The 23089-nt window shown below is 40.3% G+C and overlaps 1 protein-coding gene across 2 annotated transcripts in view; it reads left to right on the top strand.

Annotated features, from left to right (window-relative positions):
- The window catches only part of LOC128691663 (beta-catenin-like protein 1), a 245888-nt gene that overhangs the window by 3998 nt on the left and 218801 nt on the right, over window positions 1–23089 (top strand). For both annotated transcript variants that reach the window (XM_070088844.1, XM_070088843.1), the window contains exons 4-6: window positions 2792–2963; window positions 4666–4788; window positions 14957–15196. In XM_070088844.1, the coding sequence (XP_069944945.1) occupies window positions 2792–2963; window positions 4666–4788; window positions 14957–15196 (535 nt within the window). The remainder of the gene's footprint in view (window positions 1–2791; window positions 2964–4665; window positions 4789–14956; window positions 15197–23089) is intronic.

The following is a 23089-nucleotide window of genomic DNA, read 5'->3' as shown; positions in this document are numbered from 1 at the left end:
TAGGGTCCAGAATAAACAATGCAGACATTCCTGGCACTAAAATAACAGTTTCTTTGTTCATAAGTCACGTCTCCAGGCCCCTCTTATATTACTCTTGCTTTTCATTTGGAATTTTTATTCACAAAGAAATAGAAGATTTACTGTTATGCAGACTGATGCATTATTGTAATAATTGTATAAATAATGTCAATCCATTCTTGACTGTGTACTGGAATTTAGACTGGCAGGTGGACAAGTATTGGACGGTGACGTCATTTGTTTACTCTTGAGCTTCGCTGAAGAATAGAACATTTTTGCTACTGTGAGCGCAATTTCAAGGTACTTTTTGTCATGAAAGCAATCAAAATCATATTTATTTCTGTAATATATCTTTCATTCTATCAAATGAGACCGAAAAAATGAGAATATAACCATAACAACCATACAAAAATATACCGCTAAGCGGCCGCTAATGGCTGAGAAGTGAACTCCGCTATTTATGGTCTGATTTCTTTCATTTTTGGTGTACGTGAAGAAGTATCTTTCCATCATACATTGCCCAAGTTTGAATAAGATAACCCAACAAACAACTGAGAAAATAATATAATAATAATAATATCTTTATTTACTACACATACATGTACAAGGTATACAGGCCTAGCTGACATCAGTGACATACTACTGTATAGAAAGCCGCTTGTTTTGCAGAGTATTTCAAGAAAATTAGGCCAGTGTCCCAGGATAACACCCACACTAGTCGGCTAACACCCAGGTACCCATTTACTGATGGGTAAACATAGACAACAGGTGTAAAGAAACACGCCTAATGTTTCTACCCTGGCTGGGAATCGAATATTTACCAAAAATCATATATGGCTAACCCAAGCCAGGTACTAAAAATAAGCCACATTGACTTTTTTTGGGCTATCCTAGGTTCTCTACACACATGCTGCTATGTGTGATAATCTATATAGAGAAAACAACTTTTTTGTTTCAGGTTTATGGTGCAGTACGAGTGTATATCACAGTTAGCCCTGTGCTATACTCCGTTTTCTCTAATATAAGCCCCCAAGACAGGGATAGAAGAATGGTATTTGTATACCATATCCTCTTCATACCTCCGTCGAACCGCTCGGTGTTATGCCAAATATTATTCATTCTGGAGTATTTAACATGTTTTATGTTATTTATATTGTTTCTTATGGCATATTAGATCAATTGTGATAGGCAAATAGGCTGTAGTGTTGATATTAGCATAATAATAAAGCATATTCTCCTGCTTCATGAGACTGAGTTCATGACAACCAACAGTGGCTTCAAAGCCACCTTATCTTTAATGGATAATGTACTGTGTAGGTGCTTTGCATAATGAGAAGCATTTCTTTTATTCATTGGAACCATGGCTAGGGCTAAAAGTAAGCAGGTTAAAACAATAAATGGAGAAAAAGAAATAGGAATGACTTATGCAGCAAGTAGCGCCACCAAACAGTACCAGCAGGTTGGTGTGGCAACCCTGGAAATTTGAAATTATGCTAGCCAAAATTAGTGCCGAATAACTGAAGGAACCGAATAACTGATTGCCGGATTTGTGATGGCGGACCTGTATAAATATCATCACCACATTTGCGAATGTATATTAGACCCACCAGCTGGTGTGTATTAGACGTGTGAGGTCGTTTGTTTACTCTTGAACATTGGCAAAAATTTAACATTTCCTCTACTTTGAGCTCAGTTTCAAGCCATTTCCAGTGCTAAAACCAATCAAAATCATCTCTATTTCTGTAATATGTCTTCCATTCTATCAAATGGGACCAAGAAATCGTAAATACAACTATAAAAAACATACGAAAAAATACTGCAATGTCGCTGTTTTAATTGAAAATCACTGTCTCAGTTTTTTTTCTCTCATTATACAGTGTGCTGCAGGATTTGTTTTATGTGGTGCACACATACCACATAGATGTATTCTCTCATATCTAGGCCTAAATTTACCACTCACAGTTTATCAGAGTGAGCTGAGCTAATGGCGTAGATCTACAGTTTGGACCCTGAATGTAAAGCCGAAGATCTACGGGACGGACCCTGAAAGGGTTAATACCTCCTCATTGAAGCTTTTTGTATTATTATTTTTTTTAGCACTTACACCTCTTCATTACACCTTACTAATTGTTGAATTTGAACCACTAACTTCACAACTGAATATCATTAGTGAATTTCAGTTTTCTTTTTGTGTCATTTCAAAATATTACCTTCTGTTCTTACAAAATTCAACACATCTGCATAAATGTAATGAACCATATATTTAGGATATGTACATTACTTTTTATATTTTTGTACAGAGCATTTTTATATTCCTTGCCATCTGTTCTTTGTAAGCACAACAGTGAGTGCCGAACAAATCCTGAAACCCTATCTTCCATCCATTATTGTCCCTGGTTATGTTCCACCCTTCCTTCAACTCTCATTTATTACTAGAAAGGCATTTTTTCTTTGTATCAATTCAGGTAACTGGCTTCATCTTTAATGTATCTTTAATTTGATTAATTAGTTTTAAGGTTGCCAAAAATGTTTTACATAACAAGGGACTTTCTGTAAAGTAGTTTATGTATCAGTTATCCTAATTGTATAATGTACAGTATGCCACTTTATAAAAATAAAGTTCTTTGTTTAGTGATTACAGTATGTATCTAGCCTGTGGCAATATTCAGTAAAAATGTTCACACAGATTAACTACCGGTATAAGCTGTATTGTGGACTTCTTTGTGCAGTACTGTATATTGCAATATTTTTAATTATAATGTCCATTCTTTAGGTTCTGGTTTGCTTGTCACCAGTCAGAACGTTCTGAAGAAGTTGTGTTTGGTACTGGTGGCCAAATTTTGGCCATGTTTAAAAAAGTTATGGGAATTTTCTCTTCACTTAGAACACTGGAATTGAGAGATCTACTTTTAGAGGGATGTGAAGGACTTCAGTTACTTGATGAAGTAAGCCTTTTAGTACTCTATACAGTAATATTTGAAAAACAAACAAATTCACAAAAAATGACTAAATATTTCTCAGTGAGCTACATAAAAGTTCACTTTGGCTAGTATCATTGAATTTTGGCCTCTTGGACCTTATCATATCTACTCTTGCCTTTGAGTTGCCTCCACCATTTCCTTGGCCAGATCAATCCACTTCTCAACCACCTGGAGACTAAAGAAATATTTCCTTACATCCCTGTGGCTCATCTGTGTCTTCAGCTTCCATCTGTCTCCCTTGATATTGGCCCTTCCAATATTCTGTCCCTATCTTCTCTATCAATTCCTCCTTGGATTTGGTATAGTATAATAACCATATTCTCCCTTATCCTTCTCTCCATAAGGGTTGTCAGATTAAATTCCTTCAGCCTCTCCTCATAGTGCATTTCCCTTAGTTGTAGTACTTATCTGGTTGCAGATCTTTGGACCTTCTTGAGCTTCATCTCATGCTTAACCAGCAGGGGCTGCATGCTGAGGCAGTGGACTAAATAACCAGCCTAAATTAGATCATATGAAGAGTCCAAAGAATCTTTTTTTTTTAATGTGTGCTTGTGTGTGTGCATATGATGGGAAGGGGGGATGTTTATTCTGATAGTTAATGATCAGGACAATATAATATGATTTCTGGGATTTTTTTATTTTTTATATTTACTATTGGGAGATGCACTCCTGAGCTCTTAGAACCTTTAAAGATGCTTGAACTGTTCTTGGAGAGCTACTTTAAATAAAGCACAATGACACAACACAATGAACAATCATCTCTTTAACTTAGCAAATGTTCAACTTAACCTGTATAGAAACTCCATGCATTTAAAGAGCACTAAAATATGGAACTCACTACCTGAAGAAGCAAAATGTTCCTGATCTTCATATTGCTTCAAAGCCCTTGTTAAATGGTTTTGAAAACCAACAAGTTGAAGATTTGAGACACTTATGCAACATATGGGAATCTTTATTTAGGAAATGTTTCGCCACACAGTGGCTTCATCAGTCCAGTACAAACTAGAAGTGGGTAAGGAGAGGAGGAGCTTGAGGTAATCAGTCCCTCAGCCTGGTATTGATGTGTTCATCGATTCCAGGCTGAGGGACTGATTACCTCAAACTCTTCCTCTCCTTACCCACTTCTACCTTGTATTGGACTGATGAAGGCACAATGTGGCAAAACGTTTCCTAAATAAAGATTCCCATATGTTGCATAAGTGTCTCGATCTTCAAAGCCCTTGTTATAAAGCACTCTTACCCTTGTGTGATTACTGCAATAATTTATTGTTACTATCAAATAACATCATGTAATAGTGTCACCACCCAATTATTAACTGCTTAACTGTCAATCATATAGATCTACATCAGTGGGATCAGTGCCAGTGCTGTAGGACTATAGGTAATTATAGTGCCCTCAAATTTACCATGAACAGCAAAGGTTGGCCTAGACATAAGAGAATGGGTCTGTATTGTGGGTGTACACAGTATTAAAATATCTTGCCTCATGCACTGCATGATGGTAATAGCTACCTGGAGTATACCTGGAGGGTGTTTCAGAGGTCAGCACCCCCCGCAGTCCAATCCATGACCAGGCCTCGTGGTGGATCAGGGCCTTATTAATCATTTATGAGTTAGAAATAAATATTTTTGAAAGTTTGATTGTTTAAACTATTTTCCCTTTCAGGTCTGCAGTACATGTTGTGAAACTCTTAGAACTCTTGTTGTGATTAATATCACAAAACTTGGACATACACTTATTCATCCTGGAGCATTTGTTAACCTCGAAACATTATACATTTCTCCCCAGGTACTGTTGATTATTTGTTTAAATTGAAGATATAATGTGTATATAATTCTGATGTTTTATGAAAATAATAAAAAAAATTGAAGATATAATGTGTATATAATTCTGATGTTTTATGAAAATAATATTAGGGGCTAGAAGCTAAAGATATAATTATATTCCCTAGATATAATTTTTTTGGTTATTAATCTGTTATTATGTTCAAGTGTATTTCACTACTGGTCACTTCTGTATACAACATATATTAAGATTAATTTTGCCCTGAAGAGAGGGTGTTGAAGAATCATGACCCCATAACACTTATTGTGTTTTCTCCCATTGTACTCATCGCACCCCTGCTTTTCAATGGAGGTATTATGCACCATCTGCCAAGCCTCTTGTGTTCATAAGTAGTAATTTCAGCATGCAGGATTGGGACCAATCCCTCCAGTATCTTTCAGTTGTAAATTATGATATAGTAGACTGTTATATTACACAGGTTTATTTTCCACATTTTAGTTATTGCATTATTGAAAAATTGCAGAATATTTTAATAGAACACTTCATAAAACTGACTTAACATGGTTCCATTTGTGAGCAGGGAAAAAGTTTGGAGTGTTGCCCGTGGGCTGCAGGGATATTTCCCCAGCTCTCAGGCCTTGTGGCTCTGAGCCGGGCCATTGTCTCTGCGGGGAAGGCCTACCTTCCTTCCCTTCCACCCCTGTCCCAGTGTTCGTGAATATACGTCACGTACTCATATGATTCTCTTCTCAGACCAAGCTGTGTTTGCGAATTGTGTTTTGATATTTTCATCTCCTGAAAAGAATAACACATAGATCACAACTACCTTAACCCTTTGACTGTCGCAGGCCCCTTTCTGAAACTGTCATTCTGTGTCGATAAATTTTTGAAAAAAAAAAAAAAAATATGAAATGATAGAGAATCTTTTTCCAATGGTAATGACACCAAAAGTTTGAAATTTGGTCGAAAACTCACGGAATTACGCTACCGCGAAGTTAGTGGTCTCGGCGACATATGCGTATCGGCGACTTTGCCGACTTTGAGCCCTGTTTTCAGCCAATTCCGTTGTTCCAGTTGACCAAACTCATAGCTATTTCTTTAGAACTCCATTTTATCTATCAGCTGAGTACAAGAAACCACCCATTTACCAATTTGAACTACCCAATATAGTGGTCAGAAATTGGCAATTTGACCAATTTCACGCAAATTAAAAAAGATGCCATTTTCAAAATAGGGTCCAGTATAAACAAGGTAGACATTCTTGGCAGTAAAATAACATATCCTCTGTTCATTAGTCACATCTCTAGGCCACTCTTATATTATTATTGCTTTCTATTTTGATTTTTTATTCATACAAAAAAATACAAAATTTACTGTTATTCAGACTACTGCATTATTGTAAAAATGGTATAAATAATATCAGTGCACTAGTGAAAGAATATTAGACTCCCCAGTTGACGTATATTGGACGTGTGGTGTGATTTGTTTACTCCTGAACGTTGGTAAAAATCGAACATTTCCGCTACTTTGAGCTCAGTTTCAAGGTCGTTTTCATCATCAACATAATGAAAATCATCTCTATTTCTGTAATATGTTTTCCATTTTATCACCTAAGACCATGAAAATGCGAATACAACTATATGAAAATACACCTCAAAGTCGGCGTTTTAATCCAAAAAACGATCAGTTTTTTTTTTCTCATTACGCACTGTGTGCTGCAGGATTTTTTTTATGTGGTGCACACTGACCACACAGACCCATTCTCTCACATGTGGGCCTACCAGCTTTCTCCAGCTTGATTTGAAGCCGCTAGAATTATTGAGTATATATATGTCAGAAACAGTGGTGCGTAAGACGTATTTATACGGCGTAAACAGTCAAAGGGTTAATAAACTGACTGACTGACTGACTTACTGAATTAACTGACTGACTGACTGGACTTATTGACATACTGACTGACTTATTGACTGAATACCTAATTGACTGGACTGAGTGTGACTTGACTTACTGACTGACTTAACTGATTTACTGACTTGTTTGACTTATTGAATTGATTTGACTTACTGAATTGACTTTAATGAATTAAACTAACTGATTTACTGACTTGAATGAATTGACTGACTTACTGACTGGACTGATTGACTTACTGACTGGACTGACTGACTAACTTTACTAACTTACTGACTGGACTGGTTTGACTGACTTTACTTACTGACTGACTTGTCTTACTGACTTGACTTACTGACTTGACTTACTGACTTGACTAACTGACTTGACTAACTGACTTGACTGATTGACTGGACTGACTTAAACTTTTTCACTGAAGAGGACCCTAAAAAATCTAGAAGCAGTGCTCTGAAGCAGGGTCTATAGCAGCTGATGATGCCTTACTGTCAGCTGTATAATGTACTGCAGGGTAAAATAGAACAGAAACCCATTACAGAATTTATACACACACCAGTACAACCATCAACTTCAGTACCAGAACCTCTACCATCCACCTCAGCCCAGTAGGACCACAACATAACTCTCCACTCTCTTCACAATCATCCACAAACACCAGCACCCACAATTTAACATAAGAAATACTATTATTTCTGTTGCAGTTATATTCTTAAGCAGTAAAACATAATACATAACGACAATGAACTACAATTATATATTCACTTACTTTTGTAAGATTATTTTTTTTATTTTATTATCACACTGGCCGATTCCCACCAAGGCAGGTATTACAACCCAGGATTCCAAATGGCCTGTTATCCCAGAGTAATGGGAGCAAAATAAACACAGCAGAAAAAGTTTAGACTTATATTATCCTTCACCAATTTAGAACAGCAATATGTACACTATGTACAGTGATAAGTATAGTGCACTCCACAGTAAGCAAGGCAGAAATAGAAGCCACAAGATAGCAGACCGTGCTTCAACCAGCTCTAGAATGGGAATGACAAGGGCAGAAAGGAGAGTGGTACCTACATAACCTCTGCGATTGCCAAAACCATCTTCTTATTGGCTAGAACCTGGTCACTAGTTGAACGACGGGGCCCCATCATCAACTCTTAGCAACCTGGTTCGCTGGTTGGGGGAGATAGCCTGTAAATGAGGGTGTGTACATGCGCTGAATAAAGGTTACGTACTCTTTGCATGCCACACTCCCACCCCGAGAAGGCTCAGGATTAGGCTGCCACCTCCCAGTGGTAACCGTGCCACCATGGCACAAAATAATGGGACCACCTTTCCTCTCCACCATCCAACTCTTAGATAGAGCTCAGCTTTTCTCGTGACCAAAAGCCAAACCCTAAACTTAAGAGTGAGACAGCAGTCGGTCAGGCTAGCATAGGTCCAAGATACAGGCGGACAGTAGCCCGCATCCCCTCACTAAAAAAAACCCCACACCAGGGGATAAAAAAAAAGAGCGTGAAAAGGGGTTACCACAAATAACATCCTAACCTAAATAAATAAAAATATTAGACTCTAGATAAAGAGTCTGCCAACATATTTTCTTTGCCGGCAATATATTTAATTCTGAGTGAATATGGTTGCAGTCTTAGCGTCCAGCGCATGAGCCTTGTGTTGTGGTTCTTCATGGCTTGGAGATATACTAGAGGATTGTGATCACTGTAGACTGTGACCACCTGAGATGTCTGGCCCACATAAACATTGAAATGCTCCAAAGCCAGTACCAGCGCGAGGGCTTCTTTTTCAGTAGTAGAGTAAGCCCTCTGATGTGGCTGGAACTTGGCTGAAAAGTATGCTACAGGCTGCAACTCCTTGTTCCCGATTTGTAATAGTACTGCCCCAACCCCAGACTCACAAGCATCAACCTGTAATGAAAAAGGTTTGGAGAAGTCTGGAGACAAGAGAATGGGTGCAGTACACAATAATCTTTTTGCTTTATTAAAAGCAGTGTTGCAGTCTGAGGTCCAATTAAAGGGAACTTTGTGACTGGTAAGAGAGGTAAGAGGGGCTACAATATCTGAGAAATTCTTACAGAACCTTCTGTAAAATCCTATCATGCCTAGGAAACGTTGAACAGATTTCCTATCATGAGGAACTGGATAATCTTTAATAGCAAGAACTTTAGCAAGTTTAGGAGCAACTTTACCACTACCTACTTCATGGCCTAGAAAAGTAACAGTGGCCTGGCCAAAGGAAGATTTAGATAAATTAACTGTTAAATGGGAACTCTGAAAGGTCTCAAAAAGAGCCTTAAGTCTAAGTAGGTGTTGATCCCAAGTATCAGACACCACAACAATATCATCTAGGTACGCTGCCGTGCCTTCAAGTCCTTTAATAGCCTGATGGATAAGTTTCTGGAATGAAGAGGGGGAATTTTTCATTCCGAAGGGGGTAACTGTGTATTGATAATGACCTCCTGGAATTACGAAGGCAGAGATTTCCTTCGCCTTATCCGTCAAAGGTACCTGATAGTAACCTTTAAGGAGATCTAACTTGGACACAAAAGTAGCCTTACCCACAAAGTCAATTACGTCATCCAGACGAGGAAGAGGGTAAGCATCTGTAATTGTGACCTCATTCACCTTACGGTAGTCTGTACACATACGAAACCCTCCATCAGCCTTCTTCACAAGGATGCATGGTGAAGCCCATGGACTAGATGACTCCTCCACTAAACCATGCTTTAACAAAAATTCTACTTCCTGCTGAAGTAGCCTTTGCTTTTCAGGATTAGCTCTGTAGGGGGAGAGTTTAATTGGTTTAGAGTTTCCCACATCTACATCATGATAACCTAACGTACATTTTTTCGGCACATCCGAAAAAATATTAGGATATGACTGTAGAAGCTCCGTTAAATTTGTTGCTTGCGTTTCAGATAGTCCCTCCATTAAAGGGCTAGGATCCTTGAGGAGGACAGAATTTGAAAGTTTAATATTAATTTCAGAGATAGTGTGCAAAGAATCAGAGTCGTCCTCAGAGGTAGAGGACAGAGTCATTACTGGGACTTTATCTGGTGTATGAAAAGATTTTAATTGATTAATGTGGTAAGTTTTAGTTTTTGAGGTCTTATTAATGGGAGCTACCACATAATTTACATCAGATAATCTACTTACAATCTGCATAGGTCCCGTAAATCTAGCTTTCAAGGTGTGGCCAGGTATAGGTTCCTGCACCAACACCTTGTCTCCTGGATGGAAGGAGCAGAATTGTGCACTTCTGTCATACCTCTGTTTCATCTTACTTTGAGCTGTCTTTAAGTTAGCCTTGGCTAACTGACGGGCCACCTGCAACCTTGAAGACGGGTTGTAGAGTGTTGAGCTAACGTCTTCTCCCATCCATCCTTCTTTGAGCACCCGAAGAGGACCTCGTACATTGTGCCCAAAGATCAGCTCAAACGGACTATACCCTGTAGACTCTTGCACCGTCTCTCGTACTGAGAACAGCAACAAAGGTAGTGATTCATCCCAGTCTGTAGGGAAGTGCATGCAAAAAGTTCTCATCATAGTTTTTAACATCTGATGGAATCTTTCCAAGGCGCCTTGGGACTGAGGATGATAGGCAGTGGATAAGTTGTGGATTATCCCTAGCCTAGTTAATGCTTCGCTAAATGCTTTGGCAGTGAAGTTAGTACCTTGATCACTTTGAATAGTTTTAGGAATGCTAAAACAAGAAATGAATTTTGTTAAAGCTTTGAGAATAGCTTTAGTATTAATACTACGCATGGGAATTGCTTCAGGGTATCTGGTTACTTTATCCATAATCGTAAATAAATATTGATTTCCAGACTTTGACCTAGGTAGTGGACCTACACAATCTATAATTAAATCTGCAAAAGGTTCTCCATCATCAGGCATAGGTTGGAGAGGTGCAGGTTTAATGGAATGTCCAGGTTTCCCTACTTGCTGACATTCTCGGCAACACCTAATATGATTCTTCACATCTTTCTTTAATTTTGGCCAATAAAATTCTTTTGTGATTCTATACAAGGTTTTTGTAATTCCTAAGTGACCTAATGAAGTATTATGAGCTATATTTAATATTTGAGGTCTATACTTCGTTGGAACCACTAACCTGTTAAACAGTTGCCGGCCCTCTATCTCCTTACCAGTCTCAGTGCAGATCAAATAATCGTTTTTAACTTCATACTTGACCGGATGACCCAAGGAGGATTTACCCATGGCTGCCTGAAAAGCGAATTTTAAAGAAGGGTCCTTTCGTTGTTCCTCCCGGAAGGACAGTCCCTCGGGCATGGAAACAGAGACATCTGGAAATCCTGCAACCTGGGAATAGGAAGGCTTGATCGGGGTCTGTTCACTTGATTTACGAGGCTCCGGCCGGTGTGCCTCATAAAACAACGTGGCTATTCCGAGATCGGAGTTGTCCAAGGATAGGTCAACATTCTCTCCAGACAACCCTTGGGATGTTGCCCGAGTTATGGCCAACACCGGAGAAGAATTACTCATTATAGGTTCAGGACACGCACTAACAGTAGTAATGTTATTACCCAGTAATAACATGGCATCTTTCATGGGGAATCCTTTTGAGACACCTACAGTCAAGTACCCAGTGTAATATTTTATGCAAAGGAACAGAATATATAGCTCCTCCAAATGCTTCCAATAAAACAGAGGAATTCAAGGAAGTGTTCTCTGAAAGGGGTAATATTCCTTCTCTTACAAGTGAGCAATATGCTCCAGTATCTCTAAAGGTCTTTACTTCAGTTGTTTCTGAGTTTTCCTGAAGGGAAATAAGACTCTTGCAATAATAAGGGGCCATACCTTTTTCTACTTCTCTAGGGGACATGTTACTAGGGATATTAGAGATTTTCCCAATGGGTTGGGGTTTATGGGGGCAGTTGGGACGGATGTGACCTACTTTATTACACAGGAAGCAGACGACAGGCTTGCCCTTTACTCCCTGCTGATGTTGCAAATGGTGTCGTTCTGGCTGATGTCTCTCTGGATACTGTTGTCGAGATGCACCATGAGTAGTTTGCCTCTCCGCAGGTGGACCATAAGTTGAGAAGCGTGGCTCACCAGGTGACTTAGTTGGCTGAAGTAGACGTTCTCCCTCCGGCTGGCACTTCATTCTCCAAGGTTGACGATCTCTGCTCATGCCAGGCTGTTGAAAAGAGAGACGGGACCGCTCGGACAAGGAGCGGTTAGTTTCGAAGGTATCAGCCAACCTGGCTGCCTCCAAAGCAGTGGTTAAGTCACGATCCTGCAGAAAGACTCGAACCTCTGGTCCCACAGACTCCAGCAGGTTATCAATCAGAATAAGCTGTACCAGCTCCTCAAAGGTAGAGACACCACTTGCTTTATACCAGCTGGTAAAAGCTTTGGTTTGCTGTCTCACAAAGTCCACTAGGGATTGACCAAGCTGTCGTCTGCCCAGCTTAAAAATCTTTTTGTATTTGGCTGGGATACAAGTATATGCTCCCAACACTGTGGTCTTCACTACTTGATAATCAGAAAATTCAGCGTCATTTAATACTGAGGTAAATTCCTGTGCCTTACCCAATAATGCTGTATGAACCAACGATGCCCAATGCTGTTCTGGCCACCTCAAGGCTCGAGCCTGATTTTCGAAGCATTCGAAAAATTGCTCTGGTTCGGCCTCATTGAAGCGGGGAACAAGCTGTACTGCTTTTTGTAAACTAAAATCATTTACAGAATGCGAAAACTGCCTCCTTTCTCTTTCCCTATCAAATTCTTCCCTTGCGAATGCTCTCTGTTCCCTAGTTTGCTCAAGATAGATTTTTGCCAGCTCAAGTGCCAACGACGCTGATTCACCTTGAGACAACCCAGCTGCACTGTACTGACCATTTTGCTCCGTAGGTGTATCATCTTCCTCCTGCGAAAACATAGTAGTTTTTGCCCTAGCTCCCGTAGAGGGAGGAGTCTGATGTGCCATCTCTTCTTCTATAAGTTTGTCAGCAATCAGTGAATGCAGTTGCGCAGCTGTGAGAGTGCGTTTGTATTTAATGCCAATGGAACGAGCAATTTGTCAACAACGCTGTAGGGACAATTTAGGTAGACCATACCCCCGGCCGGGATTGAACCCGCGGTCATAGAGTCTCAATTTAGGTAGGTTATGCAAAGTATATGCCGACACCAGACGTCTGACTCGTCTAGGTGGCATAAGTTATTCGCTGCAGAACACGCTTAGCTATGCACAGTACGATTGCAGAATACGCATACAAGCAAAGCTGACTGCAAAATTCTCCACACCGAACAGGCTAGTAACAACTGACACGCAAAATTTGTAAAGCAATGCCAGACAGCTACACTGTTCTAGAAGATTGACCGTAGCGAAGCGAGCACACTGAACAAGCTAGTAGCGAGCTGTTGAACGATCACACAATAGCAAGGCTGACCATAACAAAGCAACCGACACGCAAAATTTGTAAAGCGTAGGCAAAGCTAATGCAATGCCAGACAGCAAGCTGCACAATGTTCCTGCTACGAGCTTCACCCTAAGCTCAACCGTTTCTCTAAGTCCAGCTCCAGCTCTTGGACAGGCTACCCATATTACAACCCAGGATTCCAAATGGCCTGTTATCCCGGGTGTAATGGGAGCAAAATAAACACAGCAGAAAAAGTTTAGACTTATATTATCCTTCACCAATTTAGAACAGCAATATGTACACTATGTACAGTGATAAGTATAGTGCACTCCACGGTAAGCAAGGCAGAAATAGAAGCCACAAGATAGCAGACCGTGCTTCAACCAGCTCTAGAATGGGAATGACAAGGGCAGAAAGGAGAGTGGTACCCACATAACCTCTGCGATTGCCAAAACCATCTTATTGGCTAGAACCTGGTCACTAGTTGAATGACGGGGCCCCATCATCAACTCTTAGTAACCTGGTTCGCTGGTTGGGGGAGATAGCCTGTAAATGAGGGTGTGTACATGCGCCGAATAAAGGTTACGTACTCTTTGCATGCCACAGCAGGGTGGCCCGAAAAAGAAAAACTTTCACCATCATTTACTCCATCACTGTCTTGCTGGAAGGGTGCTTTACACTACAGTTTTTAAACTGCAACATTAACACCCCTCCTTCAGAGTGCAGGCACTGTACTTCCCATCTCCAGGACTCAAGTCCGGCCTGCCGGTTTCCCTGAACCCCTTCATAAATGTTACTTTGCTCACACTCCAACAGCACGTCAAGTATTAAAAACCATTTGTCTCCATTCACTCCTATCAAACACGCTCACGCATGCCTGCTGGAAGTCCAAGCCCCTCGCACACAAAGCCTCCTTTACCCCCTCCCTCCAACCTTTCCTAGGCCGACCCCTACCCCGCCTTCCTTCCACTACAGACTGTAGGGGAGGTCTAAAAAAAAGTTGTTGGAGGTCTAAAAAAAGAGTTGTTTGAGGAGGAAGCTCGCTTCCTGAATTTTTGCTCATATCCAGAAACAAAAAATCGACCGAGCGACTGCTCATATCCTGATTTGCTAAGTACAAAGACAGCCACTATCATGCCGAGGCACTTCGAGCAACCTAATCCTAATACATAGTAACTAATTAAAACTAGAAAAGATAATAGTACATAGTAACTGTACCTAAAACTAGACAAGTACTAATAGTGGTTAGCTGTTTTACAATCTTATTTAAACTTAATACAAGTGAGTAGGGTTCAGTAAAATAAGCTTGAAATTGCACACAAACTCTACCTTACAAGTAATGGTGCAGGTGGTAATATTTTATTGTGATGCCTCAACACATTGTTTTTCAAGTATTTTAGACATAGTGAACAATAAATTCTCACACATTTTATTACACAGAAAACTAACATTTCTGTAAGGGTAATAAAGTGTCTGGGGAATAGAAGGATGACACTAGCAGATATTTATGTCACTGTTATAACACTTGTTGTCACTGTAAGTGTTGTATTACCAACACTATCATTGTGTTAACACTGTAGTTTGTGTTGTTGCTGTATTATTAACGCTAGTTATTGTTACTGTATTAACACTGTTGTGTTGCCAGTGTATTAACACTGTTGTGTTGCCACTGTATTAACACTGTAGTTAGTGTTTTCACTGTATTACCACTGTAGTGTTGTCACTATATATATACATTATAGTATTTACAGAGCTTACAGCATGATAAAATATTTAAACTCACAGTATTGCTTATATTTTAACAGGGACTATAAAAATATTTGTTACATTCATATTGTATTGTATGTTATATTGTTTTTTCAGAATATTGGTGATGATCTCCTTGAATTACTGGCTGAATCCAAAGTAAGGAATATGTATATAGTGCAAAACAAATATACAGAACATGGACGATCCCTCAGTTATAAAGCATGGAAAAGGTGTCGAGCAGGTAATCCTAGACTTCGAGTTCATCTTTGCAGTGAAGGAAATACAAAGACTGAAATCATTTGGCAGCGCCGAGCACCAGTAAAAAGCATGGTATACGATAATCCTTATGCTAGAGTGAGTCTTGATTTGTAACTGGTTTTGCCTGTCATCAAGTAGTTTTGTTTGCTTGCTGTCATCGTGTATCACCTGAATTTTTGTACATAATATTTCCTACCTCTAGCATTGTATAAAAATTAAGAGAAAACAACTAAACTAGTCACCTTGTAAAATTCAAGAAACGAGAACTGGAATGAAAAAACACTTTTTTTTTTTAACAGTACATGTACTGACTAGTAACCCCTTCTCCTGTATAAATTACTAAATTTGAAAAGAGAAACTTTCGTTTTTCTTTTTGGGCCACCCTGCCTCAGTGGGATACGGCCGGTATGTTGAAAAATAAAAAAAAAAAAAAAAGTACTGACTAATATTGTATTGACTAATATTGTGCAGAGATTGGTGGATGAATTTGGTAGGGTGTGCAAAAGAAGAAAATTGAAAGTGAATACAGGAAAGAGTAAGGTTATGAGGATAAAAAAAATTAGGTGATGAAAGATTGGATATCAGATTGGAGGGAGAGAGTATGGAGGAGGTGAATGTATTCAGATATTTGGGAGTGGACGTGTCAGTGGATGGGTCTATGAAAGATGAGGTGAATCATAGAATTGATGAGGGGAAAAGGGTGAGTGGTGCACTTAGGAGTCTGTGGAGACAAAGAACTTTGTCCTTGGAGGCAAAGAGGGGAATGTATGAGAGTATAGTTTTACCAACGCTCTTATATGGGTGTGAAGCATGGGTGATGAATGTTGCAGCGAGGAGAAGGCTGGAGGCAGTGGAGATGTCATGTCTGAGAGCAATGTGTGGTGTGAATATAATGCAGAGAATTTGTAGTTTGGAAGTTAGGAGGAGGTGCGGGATTACCAAAACTGTTGTCCAGAGGGCTGAGGAAGGGTTGTTGAGGTGGTTCGGACATGTGGAGAGAATGGAGCGAAACAGAATAACTTCAAGAGTGTATCAGTCTGTAGTGGAAGGAAGGCGGGGTAGGGGTCGGCCTAGGAAAGGTTGGAGGGAGGGGGTAAAGGAGGTTTTGTGTGCGAGGGGCTTGGACTTCCAGCAGGCATGCGTGAGCATGTTTGGTAGGAGTGAATGGAGACAAATGGTTTTTAATACTTGACGTGCTGTTGGAGTGTGAGCAAAGTAACATTTATGAAGGGGTTCAGGGAAACCGGCAGGCCGGACTTTAGTCCTGGAGATGGGAAGTACAGTGCCTGCACTCTGAAGGAGGGGTGTTAATGTTGCAGTTTAAAAACTGTAGTGTAAAGCACCCTTCTGGCAAGACAGTGATGGAGTGAATGATGGTCAAAGTTTTTCTTTTTTGGGCCACCCTGCCTTGGTGGGAATCGGCCAGTGTGATAATAAAAATAATAATATTGTTCAGTAGAATATATTATATACACGGGATTTTCTCTAGTCTTGTAATGCTGTATGATGTGCAGTATACCAAGTAGCATTTTCTTGAGAACCCTTGAGAAAATTTCAGAAACAAATAACAACAAACAGAAACACATACACATGTGAGCAGTGACTTGACTCTTGTAAACACAAATAGGTGAGCACACACACACATACACGGAGTTAAAAGTGGAGAGGGTAACAGGAGTAGGATGGGAAATGCCAGACTACAAAAGGGGGGACTACACAGGCATGAGGAACTTCCTGCAAGAGGTTCAGTGGGAAAGAGAATTGGTAGGAAAATCAGTAAACGAAATGATGGACTACGTGACAACAAGATGCAAGGAGGCAGAGGAGAGATTTGTTCCCAAGGGCAACAGAAATAATGGAAAGACCAGCATGAGACCTTGGTTAAACCAAAGGTGTGGGGAGGCAAAAACTAAGTGTGCTAGAGAATGGAAAAATTACAGAGGACAAAGGACCCAGTAAAATAAAGAGATTAGTTGAAGAGCCAGAAACAGATATGCACAGATAAGGAGGGAGGCCCAGTGGCAATACAAAAATGACATAGCATCGAAAGTCAAATCTGATCCGAAGCTGTTGTATAGCTACATCAGGAGGAAAACAACAGTCAAGGACCAGGTAATCAGGCTGAGGAAGGCAGGAGGGGAGTTCATAAGAAACAACCAAGAAGTACGTGAGGAGCTCAACATGAGATTTAAAGAAGTGTTTACAGTGGAGACAGGAAGGACTCCAGAAAGCCAGAATAGTGGGGTACACCAACAGTGGATACACCAACAAGTGCTGGACGAAATGCACGCAACCAAGGAGGGGGTGAAGACACTGCTGAGTGAACTAGATACCTCAAAGGCAGTGGGACTGGACAACATCTCTCTGTGGGTCCTTGAAGAGGGAGCAGAGATGCTGTGTGTGCCACTAACAACAACCTTCAACACATCCACTGAAACTGGACAACTTCCTGAGGTGTGGAAGACAGCAAATGTAGTCACAAATTTTAAGAAAGGTGGTAACCATGAGGTATTCAACTACAGATGAGTGTCACTGACATGTATAGTATTTAAAGTCATGGAGAAGATTATCAGGAGAAGAATGGTGGAGCACCTAGAAAGGAACAAGCTAATACACGACAACCAGCACTGGAGTTTTATGACAAGATAACGGAAGTAAGACAAGAGAGAGAGAGAGAGAGGGGTGGGTTGCATTTTCTTGGACTGCAAGAAGGCTTTCTGCACAGTTCCACGTAAGAGATTAGTGCAAAAGCTAGAGGGTCAGGCACACATAACAGGAAAGGCACTGCAATGGATCAGAGAATACCTGACAGGGAGGCAACAATGAGTCATGGTATGTGACAAGGTGTCAGAGTGGGTGCCTGTGATGAGGGGTTCCACAGGGATCAGTCCTAGGCCCAGTGCTGTTTCTGGTATATGTGAGTGACATGCCGGAAAGGATAGACTCAGAAGTGTGTCTGTTTGCAGATGATGTGAAATTAATGAGGAGAATTAAATTGGATGAGGATCAGACAGAACTACAAAGGGACCTGCGCAGGCTACAAGCCTTATCCAGCAATTGACTCCTTGACTTTAACCCTGCCAAATGCAAAGTTATGAAGTTCGGGGAAGGGCAAACAAGACTGCAGAGTATAGGCTAGGTGCCCAAAAACTGCAAACCTCACTCAAGGAAAAGGATCTTGGGATGAGTATAATACCGAGCACATCTGAGGTGCACATCAGTCAAATAACTGCTGCAGCGTATAGGTGCCTGGCAAACCTCAGAATAGCAGTCTGACACCTCAGTAAGGAATCGTTCAAGACTATGTACACTGTGTACATCAGGCCCATATTGGAGTATACAGCACCAGTTTGGAACCCACACCTGGTCAAGTACATCAAGAAACTAGAGAAAGTGCAAAGGTTTGCAACAAGACTAGTTCCAGAGCTAAGGGGAATATCCTATGAAGAAAATGGCCTGACTACACTGGAGGACAGGAGGGTTAGGGGAGACATGATAACGACATATAAAATACTGTGAGGAATTGACAAGGTGGACATAGAATGTTCCAGAGGTGGGATACAGAAACAAGTTGTCACAATTGGAAGTTGAAGACTCAGATGACTCAAAGGGATGTTAGTAAGTATTTCTTCAGTCATAGAGTTGTCAGGAAGTGGAATAGCCTGGAAAGTGATGTAGTGGAGGCAGGAGCCATACATAGTTTTAAGACGAGGTTTGATAAAGCTCATGGAGCAGGGAGAGAGAGGACCTAGTGGCGACCAGTGAAGAGACGGGACCAAGAGCTATGAATCAACCCCTACTGGAGTTCTGTGACAAGCTGACAACAGTAAGACAAGAGAGAGAGTCATAGATTTGTCAGGAAGTGGAATAGTCTGGAAAGTGAGGTATTGAAGGCAAGTACCATACATAGCTTTAAGAAGAGGTATGATAAAGCTCATGGAGAAGGGAGAGAGTAGACCTAATGGCAACCAGTGAAGAGGCAGGGCCAGGAGCTATGAATCGGCCCCTGCAACCACAATTAGGTGAGTACACACACACAGGAGCTGTTACTTGACCCCTTCAATCACAAATAGGTGAGTACACATACACACAAAAGAAAAAAAATCCATGATATGGCAGTTGTTTGTGGGAATATAGGTTCTGAGCTCTGAACACTCGACTTACAAAAAAATTTCAGGAGTGTTAATGTTGTACTGGAGACCAAACTAGCAACCATGTAATTGCAAATCTATGCACATTCTAGCTTCATCACAGAGTTTACAATTTGTTATTTATGCATGTAGCAGTCACTGTTGTTTAACTCATATCTATATAGGAATCTCAACACTACCAGGCTCTATGAGCATAAAGTTGTTTTTTGCTTTGGTGTATGTTAAAATTTAGTGTTTCATTCTTGGAACATGATCTGTAAATGTAATTAAATTCAGGTCCTCAATTCTGGATGGGTATATATATTATATATTATAGTGGGTGATAAGTAATACATATTTTATGAAAAAGAGGATAAATAAATATACAAGGTATGATGTAGCACGTAATGAAAGTAGTTTATTAGATTATGTATTGGTGAATAAAAGGTTGATGGGTAGGCTCCAGGATGTACATGTTTATAGAGGGGCAACTGATATATCGGATCATTATTTAGTTGTAGCTACAGTTAGAGTAAGAGGTAGATGGGAAAAGAGGAAGGTGGCAACAACATGTAAGAGGGCGGTGAAAGTGTATAAACTAAGGGAGGAGGAAGTTCGGATGAGATATAAGCGACTATTGGCAGAAAGGTGGACTAGTGCAAAGATGAGTAGTGGGGGGGTTGAAGAGGGTTGGAATAGTTTTAAAAATGCAGTATTAGAATGTGGGGCAGAAGTTTGTGGTTATAGGAGGGTGGGGGCAGGAGGAAAGAGGAGTCATTGGTGCAATGATGAAGTAAAGGGTGTGATAAAAGAGAAAAAGGTAGCTTATGAGAGGTTTTTACAAAGCAGAAGTGTTATAAGAAGAGCAGAGTATATGGAGAGTAAAAGAAAGGTAAAGAGAGTGGTGAGAGAGTGCAAAAGGAGAGCAGATGATAGAGTGGGAGAGGCACTGTCAAGAAATTTTAATGAAAATAAGAAAAAAATTTGGAGTGAGTTAAACAAGTTAAGAAAGCCTAGGGAAAGTATGGATTTGTCAGTTAAAAACAGAGTAGGGGAGTTAGTAGATGGGGAGATGGAGGTATTAGGTAGATGGCGAGAATATTTTGAGGAACTTTTAAATGTTAAGGAAGAAAGAGAGGCAGTAATTTCATGCACTGGTCAGGGAGGTATACCATCTTTTAGGAGTGAAGAAGAGCAGAATGTAAGTGTGGGGGAGGTACGTGAGGCATTACGTAGAATGAAAGGGGGTAAAGCAGCTGGAACTGATGGGATCATGACAGAAATGTTAAAAGCAGGGGGGATATAGTGTTGGAGTGGTTGGTACTTTTGTTTAATAAATGTATGACAGAGGGGAAGGTACTTAGGGATTGGCGGAGAGCATGTATAGTCCCTTTATATAAAGGGAAAGGGGACAAAAGAGACTGTAAAAATTATAGAGGAATAAGTTTACTGAGTATACCAGGAAAAGTGTACGGTAGGGTTATAATTGAAAGAATTAGAGGTAAGACAGAATGTAGGATTGTGGATGAGCAAGGAGGTTTCAGAGTGGGTAGGGGATGTGTAGATCAAGTGTTTACATTGAAACATATATGTGAACAGTATTTAGATAAAGGTAGGGAAGTTTTTATTGCAGTTATGGATTTAGAAAAGGCATATGATAGAGTGGATAGAGGAGCAATGTGGCAGATGTTGCAAGTATATGGAATAGGTGGTAAGTTATTAAATGCTGTAAAGAGTTTTTATGAGGATAGTGAGGCTCAGGTTAGGGTGTGTAGAAGAGAGGGAGACTACTTCCCAGTAAAAGTAGGTCTTAGACAGGGATGTGTAATGTCACCATGGTTGTTTAATATATTTATAGATGGGGTTGTAAAGGAAGTAAATGCTAGGGTGTTTGGGAGAGGGGTGGGATTAAATTTTGGGGAATCAAATTCAAAATGGTAATTGACACAGTTACTTTTTGCTGATGATACTGTGCTTATGGGAGATTCTAAAGAAAAATTGCTAAGGTTAGTGGATGAGTTTGGGAATGTGTGTAAAGGTAGAAAGTTGAAAGTGAACATAGAAAAGAGTAAGGTGATGAGGGTGTCAAATGATTTAGATAAAGAAAAATTGGATATCAAATTGGGGAGGAGGAGTATGGAAGAAGTGAATGTTTTCAGATACTTGGGAGTTGACATGTCGGCGGATGGATTTATGAAGGATGAGGTTAATCATAGAATTGATGAGGGAAAAAAGGTGAGTGGTGCATTGAGGTATATGTGGAGTCAAAAAACGTTATCTATGGAGGCAAAGAAGGGAATGTATGAAAGTATAGTAGTACCAACACTCTTATATGGGTGTGAAGCTTGGGTGGTAAATGCAGCAGCGAGGAGACGGTTGGAGGCAGTGGAGATGTCCTGTTTAAGGGCAATGTGTGGTGTAAATATTATGCAGAAAATTCGGAGTGTGGAAATTAGGAAAAGGTGTGGAGTTAATAAAAGTATTAGTCAGAGGGCAGAAGAGGGGTTGTTGAGGTGGTTTGGTCATTTAGAGAGAATGGATCAAAGTAGAATGACATGGAAAGCATATAAATCTATAGGGGAAGGAAGGCGGGTAGGGATCGTCCTTGAAAGGGTTGGAGAGAGGGGGTATAGGAGGTTTTGTGGGCAAGGGGCTTGGACTTCCAGCAAGCATGCGTGAGCATGTTAGATAGGAGTGAATGGAGACGAATGGTACTTGGGACCTGGCGATCTGTTGGAGTGTGAGCAGGGTAATATTTAGTGAAGGGATTCAGGGAAACCGGTTATTTTCATATAGTTGGACTTGAGTCCTGGAAATGGGAAGTACAATGCCTGCACTTTAAAGGAGGGGTTTGGGATATTGGCGGTTTGGAGGGATATGTTGTGTATCTTTATATGTGTATGCTTCCAAACTGTTGTATTCTGAGCACCTCTGCAAAAACAGTGATAATGTGCAAGTGTGGTGAAAGTGTTGAATGATGATGAAAGTATTTTCTTTTTGGGGATTTTCTTTCTTTTTTTTTTTGGGTCACCCTGCCTCGGTGGGAGACGGCCGACTTGTTGAAAAAAAAAAAATGTATTTGTGTACCTGTGAGACAGAGATACAGACAGACAGAAAGAGATAGACAGACACAGACAGATAGACAGAGACAAAGACAGAGACAGACAGAGATAAAGACAGAGACAGAGATAGACATAGATACAGACAGACAAATGGAGATAGAGCCAGGCCACCAGCAGCCAGCCAGCCACGCAGCTGGCCAGCCAGCCTGTTCAACAAGTGTTATGTTCCAGAATTGTTTCTCCTTACTTAGGGCATAGGTTATAAGACATTCTGAAAGGGTGTTGCACAAATATTGCACATGGGTTATTATCGAGGTTTTTTGATATTTCCTCGACCACTTATGGCCACATCCACCTCAAAGCCACTAAACTTGGGGTCAAACTCACTTTCCTCTTAAAATGGGAGAGTTAATACTACATGAAATCAGTGAATCCCAGGTGTTTGCCGCGCTGTTTGCTCTAGCTGGCGCTCATTTGAACTGGTGCTCCCACAAGGTACTAAGTGGTTCCAGATTTTTTTAATATGGTGCACACTGAGTGTTAAGACCCATTCTATGCTGACAAGGCATCTCAGGCCAATCATACCAAATTTGAAGGCAGGAAAAATAAAACGTATATATACATTTAGGGCACTAGCGGTAAAATGTATGTATACGTTTGGACTGTTTACGGGTTAAAATAATGCAATAGTCTGCATAACAGTAAATCTTCTATTTTTTGTAAGAATAAAAATTCAAAATGGAAAGCAAGAGTAATATAAGAGGGGCTAATAAACAGAGAAAAGGTTATTTTAGTGC

Source organism: Cherax quadricarinatus, chromosome 26 (genome assembly GCF_038502225.1).
Source record: "Cherax quadricarinatus isolate ZL_2023a chromosome 26, ASM3850222v1, whole genome shotgun sequence".
Classification (NCBI taxonomy): Eukaryota; Metazoa; Arthropoda; class Malacostraca; order Decapoda; family Parastacidae; genus Cherax; species Cherax quadricarinatus.
Note: the sequence above shows the minus strand (reverse complement) of the source record. Positions and strands in the feature narration are given on the sequence as shown.